The 12,209-nt window shown below is 47.0% G+C and overlaps 1 protein-coding gene across 1 annotated transcript in view; it reads left to right on the top strand.

Moving 5' to 3' along the window:
* Positions 1-11,975, top strand: part of LOC311126249 (dachshund homolog 2-like) — a gene marked incomplete at both ends in the record, with an annotated part of 30,584 nt that extends 18,609 nt beyond the window's left edge. Inside the window, 3 exons of the mRNA XM_084200266.1 lie at positions 7,144-7,296; positions 9,969-10,141; positions 11,816-11,975. Coding sequence (XP_084056392.1) covers positions 7,144-7,296; positions 9,969-10,141; positions 11,816-11,975 — 486 coding nt within the window. The remainder of the gene's footprint in view (positions 1-7,143; positions 7,297-9,968; positions 10,142-11,815) is intronic.
* Between the last annotated feature and the right edge of the window lie 234 nt (positions 11,976-12,209).

Here is a 12,209-nt window from a genome sequence, read left to right as displayed (position 1 = left end):
GTGCTGGGGTAGTGCTGGGGTAGTGTTGGGGTAGTGCTGGGGTAGTGTTGGGGTAGTGCTGGGGTAGTGCTGGGGTAGTGTTGGGGTAGTGTTGGGGTAGTGCTGGGGTAGTGTTGGGGTAGGTGCTGGGGTAGTGCTGGGGTAGTGCTGGGGTAGTTTTGGGGTAGTGTTGGGGTAGTGTTGGGGTAGTGCTGGGGTAGTGTTGGGGTAGTGCTGGGGTAGTGCTGGGGTAGTGCTGGGGTAGTGTTGGGGTAGTGCTGGGGTAGGTGCTGGGGTAGGTGCTGGGGTAGTGCTGGGGTAGGTGCTGGGGTAGTGCTGGGGTAGGTGCTGGGGTAGTGCTGGGGTAGTGCTGGGGTAGTGCTGGGGTAGGTGCTAGCATATTTGTCATTAGTGTGGATTTGCATGTACCTTGTTAAGTGCGGGGGGCCGGAGGGGGGAAATTGGCCAAAAGCACAGCTGTACTGCCTGCCACACTGATTGCCTTGCCTTCCTCAGCCTCATTTATCTTAATTTCTTCCCAATTACACCAAATTAGCTATAGTCTCAGTTGCATTACCAACTTAATCCCCGTCTTTTTCGCGGACGGCATTATGCAGTGGCAGATGATTCCTTGGCGGGAGTCAGGGTAAACAGCCATGAAAATGCCACCCCGGCAGATGGCGAAGCCCACAAGAAATATGACAAACAGAGTGCCAGCGTGCCGCCCTCCGACTGCACCCGCTACAAGCTGTTATTGTGTGTGTGTGTATCCTCTCCTATGCGGTATGAAAGGTGTTCCAGTGAAACACAGATCATCTTCTCTGTTCCCAGCCTTTGAAGAAGGAAATGAGTAATATGATTAGCGTTAAGAAAGAACTCTGTAAATTCAATCACCTCAATTAATAAAATCTAGAGCAACTCACAAAGGAAGGGCCATCTTTAACTTAACAACTTAATCCTCTGTCGTAAAGCTCTCTGTCTGTCTGTACGTCTTTCTGTCTCTCTGTCTGTATGTCTGTCTGTCCGTCTGTCTGTCTGTCTGTCTATACGTCTGTCTGTCTGTCTGTGAGTCTGTCTGTCTGTCTGTCTGTCTGTCTGTCTGTCTGTTTGTCTGTCTGTGAGTCTGTCTGTCTGTCTGTACGTCTGAGAATAACACATAACTTACTCTATAGTCAAGCTTTCTCTTCAAAAAGCACACCAGTTTACTGTCCATCAGTGTGGTTTGTAAGCGACAACAGACTGTCCCTTTCAGAAGAGCATGAATAATCTGGGTCATCTGTGAAGGGAAGGGCAATGAAAGATATCCGCCTCCCCATTTGAGAGAGAGAGATTTCCATGTGTTTTGTTTGCTGGGTAGGAACCATGCTCAGGCAGTGTTAACACCCCTGCCTCCTAGCCTCACATACAGACACACACATCCACGTGGCTGCCCCGTGGGGCCCCAGCCACGCTCGTAACTCACAGCAACCTCCAAACACCAAGACAGTAGAACCTCAGAACCCCATTACCAGCCCATCATCCTCTAGGCCTCCACCAAACCCTCCTAGATCTCCAGAACAAATAACAACAACCAACAAATGCTCTCATTACTGCTGCTCAAAGCAGGCTTCGATTTAATGGAATTCCTCCCAAGATGTACTATACTCAAATGTTAAATATACTGACTAGATAGTCAAACACTGTAAACCTAGCTGAAACCAGGCCAATGCCTCCAGTCAAATGCACTGGCCAATCCTTTCCCGCTCTCTGCACCACGTCAGGTCTTATGTGTGTTTGTGTATATACTGTGTATTAGAGGGGGAAAGTAGAACACAATGTCCATCCTAAATAGACTAATTAAGTAAATCTTATCTTATCTGTTGTTTCTATGTTCAATTCCATAGACGTTTCGAACTAGATAGTACCAGAGAAGGATATCTGACAGAAGGGAATATATCAGCAAAGACTGATAGAATAACGTAATATATTAGTACACTGAGTGTACACAATATTAGGAACACCTGCTCCATGACATAGACTGACCAGGTGAAAGCTATGATCAGGTTAAAGAAGGATTTTTAAGCCTTGAGACAATTGAGACATTGAATTGTGTATGTGTGCCATTCAGAGGGTGAATGGGCAAGACAGAAGATTTAAGTGCCTTTGTATTTTGTATTTGTATTTATTATGGATCCCCATTAGCTGTTGCCAAGGCAGCAGCTACTCTTCCTGGGGTCCAGCAACATTAAGGCAGTTTATACCATTTTAAAAACATTACAATACATTCACAGATTTCACAACACACTGTGTGCCCTCAGGCCCCTACTCCACCACTACCACATATCTACAGTACAAAATCCATGTGTACGTGTGTGTATAGTGCGTATGTTATCGTGTGTGTGTATGCATGTGTCTGTGCCTATGTTTGTGTTGCTTCACAGTCCCCGCTGCTCCATAAGGTGTTTTTTATCTGTTTATTAAATCTAATTTTACTACTTGCATCAGTTACTTAATGTGGAATAGAGTTGTAGTCATGGCTCTATGTAGTACTGTGCGCCTCCCATAGTCTGTTCTGGACTTGGGGACTGTGAAGGGACCTCTGGTGGCATGTCTTGTGGGGTATACATGGGTGTCCGAGCTGTGCCCCAGTAGTTCAAACAGATAGCTTGTTCATTCAACATGTCAATACCTCTCATAAATACAAATAGTGATGAAGTCAATCTCTCCTCCACTTTGAGCCAGGAGAGATTGACATGCATATTATTAATATTAGCTCTCTGTGTACATCCAGGTACGTCCCTCTTTGTGGCACCTTACCACACGACTGAACAGTACTCCAGGTGTGACAAAACTAGGGCCTGTAGGACCTGCCTTGTTGATAGTGTTGTTAAAAAGGCAGAGCAGCGCTTTATTATAGACAGACTTCTCCCCATCCTAGCTACTGTTGTATCAATATGTTTTGACCATGACAGTTTACAATCCAGGGTTACTCCAAGAAGTTTAGTCACCTCAACTTGCTCAATTTCCACATGATTTATTACAAGATTTAGTTGAGGTTTAAGGTTTAGGGAATGATTTGTCCCAAATACAATGCTTTTAGTTTTAGAAATATTTAGAACTAACTTATTCCTTGCCACCCACTCTGAAACTAACTGCAACTCTTTGTTAAGTGTTACAGTCATTTCAGTCGCTGTAGTAGCTGACATGTATAGTGTTGAGTCCTCTGCATACATAGACACTCTGGCTTTACTCAAAGCCAGTGACATGTCGTTAGTAAAGATTGAAAAAAGTAATGGGCCTAGACAGCTGCCCTGGGGAATTCCTAATTATGTTGGAGAGGCTTCCATTAAAGAACACCCTCTGTATTATGTTAGACAGGTAACTCTGTATCCACAATATAGCAGGGGGTGTAAAGCCAGAACCCTTTGAACGGGGAATGGCAGTAGGGTGCCAGGCGTACCGGTTTGAGTGTGCCAAGAACTGCAACGCTGCTGGGTTTTTCATGCTCAACAAGAATGGTTCACCACCCAAAGGACATCCAGCCAACTTGACACAACTGTGGGAAGCATTGGAGTCAACATGGGCCAGCATCCCTGTGGAACGCTTTCGACACCTTGTAGAGTCCATGCCCCAACGAATTGAGGTTGTTCTGAGGGCAAAAGTGGTGGGTGCAACTCAATATTAGTTCCTAATGTTTTTTACACTCAGTGTATTTACAGACCATGACTATTGTAATGATTGTTGTTAGGTTACTTGTGGTATTTGACATGGATATCTCGTTGAGAGTGAAACGCTGCTTTTCCTCAGGGCATAATTACTGATCCTGGGACTGAGGTGTCGCTGAGACGGGATCTTCCTCTGCTGCTTTACTGCAACTTAATGTCCTTGGATCAGTTAGGCTTAGTTGATTTCCCATGGACAAGAGAGAGAAAGAGAGAGTGGGGGAGGGAGAGAGGGAGAGAGAGGGGGAGGGAGAGAGGAGGGAAAGGGGGAGGGAGAGAGGGGGGAGAGAAGGGGGAGGGAGAGAGGAGGGAGAGGGGGAGGGAGAGAAGGGGGAGGGAGAGAGGGGGGAGAGGGGGAGGGAGAGAGGTGGAGAGAGAGGGGAGGGAGGGAGAGAGGGCTGGGGGGCGAGAGAGGTGGGGGGGAGGTGGAAAGGTAGATATAGACCAAATAACAGAGAGGGAAAGAAAGAAAGAAAGAAAGAAAGAAAGAAAGAAAGAGAGAGAGTGAGATGGCTAAGATGGAGAAAAGGAGAGAGGTGGGGGGGGTGAGACACATCTTAGGTTTGGGTTATGGGAGGGAGAAGAGTGGGATCTCAGGTCCAGTGTAGTGTAGGAGCTAGTGGTGTAATTACACTGGGCTTTTTAAAGCATTCTGTTAACCAGCTCTGTCAGTGAGGGGCTAAGGAGATGCACCGTGATGGACACATTCTCTGTCAGCGTGAGGCTAAGGAGATGCACCGTGATGGACACATTCTCTGTCAGCGTGGGGCTAAGGAGATGCACCGTGATGGACACATTCTCTGTCAGCGTGGGGCTAAGGAGATGCACCGTGATGGACACATTCTCTGTCAGCGTGGGGCTAAGGAGATGCACCGTGATGGACACATTCTCTGTCAGTGAGGGGCTAAGGAGATGCACCGTGATGGACACATTCTCTGTCAGCGTGGGGCTAAGGAGATGCACCGTGATGGACACATTCTCTGTCAGTGAGGGGCTAAGGAGATGCACCGTGATGGACACATTCTCTGTCAGCGTGGGGCTAAGGAGATGCACCGTGATGGACACATTCTCTGTCAGCGTGGGGCTAAGGAGATGCACCGTGATGGACACATTCTCTGTCAGCGTGGGGCTAAGGAGATGCACCGTGATGGACACATTCTCTGTCAGCGTGGGGCTAAGGAGATGCACCGTGATGGACTCATTCTCTGTCAGCGTGGGGCTAAGGAGATGCACCGTGATGGACTCATTCTCTGTCAGCGTGGGGCTAAGGAGATGCACCGTGATGGACACATTATCTGTCAGCGTGGGGCTAAGGAGATGCACCGTGATGGACACATTCATAAAGCATGACTGACATCGCTGCCTTAATAGCATCTTTCTCTCTTTCTGTCTCTCTCTTTCTCTCTCTCTCTTCACATTGGCATGGTCTCTGGCTAATTACAACTCTAGCCAACGCTGGGGGAGCCCTTGGATGTAGCTCAAATGGGCCACCAGCACCAGTGCTGGAGATCTTTTAACACCCCTGTCCTCAGATATACTGCTCCAACAGGAACTTCAAGTCTGAGCCAAACTGCCACTAAAGTGTTCCGATCACCAAGGTCAAACGGTTGAGTTATTGGACTTCCAATAGAACATAGAGCTTGCCTCTGCATTAGAAGGAAGACGCTCCACTCCGGGTGCGCCGCTCCCAATAGACCTGTACTGAGGGATCGGCCTCGGCTCTCCTGAGACCTGGCTCTCCTCTGTGCCCTTCAGGCCCCATTCTCTCCAAAGCCTGGAACGGCTGGGATTTGAAGACATTCATCGCTAAGCCTTTATTTTGGTTTTTCAGTGCTCTCGTCTTTTGTTTGAAAGGTCTTTCATCCTTTCCAGGATTACTGGAATCTTATAACTTCTCCAGTGCTCCTTTAGAATATTGGATAACACTTACATTAAGTTTATGTACATGATGAAACCGTTCATAACGACGTCAGGATAGCGCTATTACCCTACTTGTTTTCATCAATCCTCCCAGACATCCTCCTCTCCGTCCTTTTGTTTCATCCCCAAGCTTTTACAAATACTATACATTCTGAAACACACTGAACTCCAAATATCAATTTTTTGTCTTTCACGGTCATAGACAAACACAGTAGGATGCTCATGCTCAAACCTACTAGCAGGCTTTAAACAATGCTCGCTCTCTCACACAGACGTGCAAACACACACACGCAGTGTCCCAAATACACACACTCACTCCCATGCTCACACTCTCCTGAGTGACTCTGCCCTCAGGTTTTGGCCTCGGCCGTTAGTTTAACTGCTTGTCTTTCTCTCTGTCATTGAAATGGCTCCCCGCTGACAAGCAGGGGATTCTACAGACCAAGAGTTTCATTCGCATTATTATTTAAAGAATCACACACTGCAATCTGTTGCAAAACACCATCTGTTATTTTACTCAGAGGACTTCAGTTGCTTATTAGGTAGAATTATAAAATGATTTAGATTCCTCTCGTTTAGATCTTTTCCCTCCCTTCCTAATTCTATTGAAGTATTTTTATGGCTCCTCACAACTGGGCCTCCATTACATTTCATTAGATTGATTTATTTATTTATATGAGACACTCAGCTGTGAATAACATTGCCTGGAATGGGTTGACCTTATAATGGCCTGGAGCTGGAATTAGACAAGAAATAGGTGATAACCTGTGCCACGTTCTGGCATGCCTGCCTGTCTGCCTGCCTGCCTGCTTGTCTGCCTGCCTGTCTGCCTGCCTGCCTGCCTGCCTGTCTGTCTGTCTGTCTGTCTGTCTGTCTGTCTGTCTGTCTGTCTGTCTGTCTGTCTGTCTGTCTGTCTGTCTGTCTGTCTGTCTGTCTGTCTGTCTGTCTGTCTGTCTCTGTCTGTCTGTCTGTCTGTCTGTCTGTCTGCCTGCCTGTCTGCCTGTCTGTCTGTCTGTCTGTCTGCCTGTCTGCCTGTCTGTCTGTCTGCCTGTCTGTCTGCCTGCCTCTGCCTGTCTGTCTGCCTGCCTCTCTGCCTCTCTGCCTGTCTGTCTGTCTGCCTGCCTCTCTGCCTGCCTGTCTGTCTACCTGTCTGCCTGCCTCTCTGCCTGCCTGTCTGCCTGCCTGTCTGCCTGTCTGTCTGCCTGTCTGTATGCTTGACTGTCTGCCTGCTTGTCTGTCTGCCTTTCTGTAGTGATCACTGTAATAAGGCCCACCACCATGTGTATCACAGCAGGTCTGCTCTACTGTGTCATACAGTACCTTATCTCGGGTGTGGATCTCACAGGGATTTACAGTAGTAATTTACATTAAAGTAGTTGTTTACAGACTATGTACATAGGCAGGGCTGTGGTAGTCTTTCCCTGGCCACCCTAGTCTCATGCCATTGCAACGTGTGATGCTGAGCTGAGCTGTTGTGTAGGTGGCCTCCCCCACTCACCTCCCTCCCCTCCGCTCCCCGTGTTGCCCCTGTATGTGTCCCCAGGCGGCAGCGAGTCCTCCTGGGACAAAGAGAAGCTCCAGTCTCCCCCCTCCTCCGGTGCTGCCCACGGACTGGGTCACGCAGGCCTGTCAGGGCAGCACGGCCTGTCCAGCTCCCAACTCAACTCCCTGCAGCAGAACCACCTACTGGCCAACAGTGAGTCACACACACAAACACAAATACACACATAATGTACACACACACACATCCTCCCTCCTCCTTCTCCTCTCTCCACGTCTCCCTCAGTCTGTCACCAACCCCTGTATAGTCAGCTGTCTGTGTTATGGTTAAAGTGGTACAAAGATATCTAAAAAAAAGTGTCATAGTGTACTGTGTAGGAAAAGGTTAAACATCCATGGTGTGTCTATTAACAATCCACTGGGGTGTCAATTAATAATCCACTGGTGTGTCTATTAATAATCAACTGGTGTGTCTATTAATAATCAACTGGTGTGTCTATTAATAATCAATGGTGTATCTATTAATAATCCACAGGTGTGTCTGTTAGTAATCAATAGGTGTCTATTAATAATCCACTGGTGTGTCTATTAATAATCAATGGTGTATCTATTAATAATCCACAGGTGTGTCTGTTAGCAATCAATAGGTGTCTATTAATAATCCACTTTAAACATACTCTCACCCACACCCATAAATATGGCAGTTTTGTGATCTCTCTATTTCTCTCTTCCTCCTCTCTCTCCCTCTCTCTCTTTCCCTCCCTCACCCTCTCTCTCTCTCCCTCCCTCCCTCTCTTTCTCCCTCACCCTCCCTCTCTCTCTCTCTCTCTCTCTCTCTCTCAACTCTCTCTCTCTCTCTCTCTCAACCTCTCTCTCTCAACCTCTCTCTCTCTCTCCCTCTCTCTCTCTCCCTCACCCTCTCTCTCTGACCCCCCCCCCCCCCTCTCTCTCTCTCTCTCTCTCACTCTCAATTCAATTTCAATTCAATTTATGGGCTTTATTGGCATGGGAAACGTATGTTAACATTGCCAATGCAAGTGAAGTAGATAGTAAACAAAAGTGAAATAAACAATACAAATTAACAGTCAACATTACACTCAGAAGTTCCAAAAGAATAAAGACATTTCAAATGTCATATTATGTATATATACAGTGTTGTAACAATGTGCAAATAGTTAAAGTACAAATGGGAAAAAAATAAACATAAATAAGGGTTGTATTTATAATGGTGTTTGTTCTTCACTGGTTGCCCTTTTGGCAGCAGGTCACAAATCTTGCTGCTGTGATGGCACACTGTGGTTTTTCACCCAGTAGATAAGGGAGTTTATCAAAATTGGGTTTGTTTTCGAATTCTTTGTGGATCTCTGTAATCTGAGGGAAATATGGGTCTCTAATATGGTCATACATTTGGCAGGAGGTTATGAAGTGCAGCTCAGTTTCCACCTCATTGTGTGGGCAGTGTGCACATAGCCTGTCTTCTCTTGAGAGCCAGGTCTGCCTACGGCGGCCTTTCTCAATAGCAAGGCTATGCTCACTGAGTCTGTACATAGTCAAAGATTTCCTTAAGTTTGGGTCAGTCACAGTGGTCAGGTAATCTGCCACTGTGTACTCTCTGTTTAGGGCCAAATAGCATTCTAGTTTGCTCAGTTTTTTTGTTAATTCTTTCCAATGTGTCAAGTAATTCTCTTTTTGTTTTCTCATGATTTGAGAAATGTTTGATGTTTAGGCCAAGGTATGTGTAGTTTTTTGTGTGCTCTAGGGCAACGGTGTCTAGATGGAATTTGTATTTGTGGTCCTGGCAACTGGACCTTTTTTGGAACACCATTATTTTTGTCTTACTGAGATTTACTTTCAGGGCCCAGGTCTGATCTAGGTGCTGCTGTAGGCCCTCCTTGGTTGGGGACAGAAGCACCAGATCATTAGCAAACAGTAGACATTTGACTTCAGATTCTAGTAGGGTGCTGCAGACTGTTCTAGTGCCCTCGCCATTTCGTTGATATATATGTTGAAGAGGGTGGGGCTTAAACTGCATCCCTGTCTCACCCCACGGCCCTGTGGAAAGAAATGTGTGTTTTTTGCCAATTTTAACCGCACACTTGTTGTTTGTGTACATGGATTTTATAATGTCGTATGTTTTTCCCCCAACACCACTTTCCATCAATTTGTATAGCAGACCCTCACGCCAAATTGAGTCAAAAGCTATTTTGAAATCAACAAAGCATGAGAAGACTTTGCCTTTGTTTTGGTTTGTTTGTTTGTCATTTAGGGTGTGCAGGGTGAATACGTGGTCTGTCGTACGGTAATTTGGTAAAAAGCCAATTTGACATTTGCTCAGTACATTGTTTTCACTGAGGAAATGAACTAGTCTGCTGTTAATGATAATGCAGAGGATTTTCCCAAGGTTGCTGTTGACGCATATCCCACGGTAGTTATTGGGGTCAAATTTGTCTCCACTTTTGTGGATTGGGGTGATCAGTCCTTGGTTCCAAATATTGGGGAAGATGCCAGAGCTAAGGATGATGTTAAAGAGTTTAATTATAGCCAATTGGAATTTGTGGTCTGTATATTTTATCATTTCATTGAGGATACCATCAACACCACAGGCCTTTTTGGGTTGGAGGGTTCCAATTTTGTCAGAAGTAGTTAGAGTCTATGGATTCTTCAAGCTGATTTCTGACATGCTGTTCTTTCTCTCTCTCTCTCTCTCTCTCTCTCTCTCTCTCTCTCTCTCTCTCTCTCTCTCTCTCTCTCTCTCTCTCTCTCTTTCTCTCTCTCTCTCTCTTTCTCTCTTTCTCTCTCTCTCTCTCTTTCTTTCTCTCTCTCTCCTTCACCCTCTCTCTCGCTTTCTCTCTCTCTTTCTGTCTGCAGGACTGGACCTACCCTTCATGATGATGCCCCACCCCCTGCTGCCCGTCGGCCTGCCGCCTGCGTCTGTTGCCATGGCAATGAACCAGATGAACCACCTGAACACCATTGCCAACATGGCTGCCGCAGCTCAGATGCACAGCCCCTTATCCAGAGGAGGAGCGTCTGTCATCAAGGTAAGACACAGGACTCACACACACACACACACACACGCTGACACATACACACACACACACACACAGACGTTCATCTTTTAGAGGTATTCTAATTGTTATTGTGAAGCCTCTGTAGCAATTCACCCAACACTTGTCACTGAATACAAAAGAGCATCACATTACCTGTAGGCTTTAAGCCATATACCTATGGTTTATATACCTATGGTTTATTCCTTGTTCATACCACCCGTCTGTGAATGTATTTCAACACTGCTCACTACACCACTAGTGCTATGATAACAGAGTGTACAGATGTGAGAAACATTCATCCCCCTTAAAATGCATGTTAGGCTGTGGCTATCATATCAGCACTGTTGACGAGGGCTAGAATTCAGCTCTAGAGACTAGTAATGAGTAGAATTCCACATAGGAAAGTATGTTAATATCGACATTAGATTTTTTCCTTCCATCTCCACACGATGCCAGAACAGAGAGGATGGGTAGACGTTTCCTACCCAGGGGGTTGGCAAACTGCTAGGGTAGTGTGTGTGTGTGTCACTGAAAATCACGGCTCATATCAGAGACAGCCAGGGGCTTACAGAACAGGCAGGGGATATATCACACACAAATACACACAGAGAGACCGACACGCAGAGAGACAGACACGCAGAGAGACCGAGACACAGAGAGACAGACACGCAGAGAGACACACACACAGAGAGACAGACACGCAGAGAGACAGACACGCAGAGAGACCGAGACACAGAGAGACAGACACGCAGAGAGACAGACACACAGAGAGACAGACACGCAGAGAGACCGACACGCAGAGACCGACACGCAGAGAGACCGACACGCAGAGAGACCGACACGCAGAGAGACCGACACGCAGAGAGACAGACAGCAGAGAGACCGACACGCAGAGAGACCGACACGCAGAGAGACCGACACGCAGAGAGACCGACACGCAGAGAGACAGACACGCAGAGAGACAGACACGCAGAGAGACCGACAGTTAAACTCATTTATACATACTGTCTTCACATGTTTAAATGTCCTGCTGCTTTGCTATTCCAGCTTCAGCTTGATCGATTAACTGAGTTAATTTCTACATAAAGGTATATTTGTTTTCAATCAGACACTAACACAGACTATTCAACTCACTTCTCAGACACAGCACCCTTCCCCTAGTGACCTGCTCCAGAGGGGCATGTATGTTGTCTATTTTTTGTGTCCTGCCCACAGAGTCAGAGGCGTTTTTTTGGGGGGGCTAGGGCAGGCCGTAGATCGCCTCTATTTAAATGGTGCCACCCGGTTTACAGATGGCAGAGGGAGAGAGCAGCGTCTGGTGCTGTTTACTTTCCCAGCATTCCCCTCACCCTGGCCTGTTTTCCTTACCCTAAATAGATATCAGAGGAGAGAGGAGAGGAGAGGAGAGGAGAGGAGAGGAGAGGAGAGGAGAGGAGAGGAGAGGAGAGGAGAGGAGAGGAGAGGAGAGGAGAGGAGAGGAGAGGAGAGCTTAATCTCCGTTAGGAGTGTTTGACATTAGGAGTGTTAGGGATGAGAGACTAGCAGATGTGAGGCGTCTACATGTGTTATAGCTAGCTACGTGTGTGTGTTTATAAATGTGTGTGTTTGTTTATAAATGTGTGTGTGTTTATAAATGTGTGTGTGACTCTGCTTAATTAACTCTAGTCTGACCCTCGGTCTCTGTGGCAGGAGTGTGTCCAGGACAGCCCCTCTCCAGCCCCCTCCATGGAGGAAGGACCTCGCCCAGGCTCCCAGCCATCCTCACACTCCAGCAGCAGTGCCTCCAGCTCCCCCGTCCCGCACCAACCCACCCCTGACCGCCTGGGTGAGACACAAGCACCTTTTCTGGCTCTCCTCCTCTCCTCCTCTCTATATCTCTCCTCCTCTCTATATCTCTCCTCCCCTCCTCCTCTCCTCCTCTCTATATCTCTCCTCCTCTCCTCCTCTCTATATCTCTCCTCCTCTCCTCCTCTCTATCTCTCCTCCCCTCCTCCTCTCTATATCTCTCCTCCTCTCTATATCTCTCCTCCTCTCCTCCTCTCTATATCTCTCCTCCCCT

The sequence above is a fragment of the Coregonus lavaretus genome (genome assembly GCF_964263955.1).
Source record: "Coregonus lavaretus genome assembly, contig: HAP1_SCAFFOLD_4141, whole genome shotgun sequence".
Taxonomy (NCBI): domain Eukaryota; kingdom Metazoa; phylum Chordata; class Actinopteri; order Salmoniformes; family Salmonidae; genus Coregonus; species Coregonus lavaretus.
Note: the sequence above shows the minus strand (reverse complement) of the source record. Positions and strands in the feature narration are given on the sequence as shown.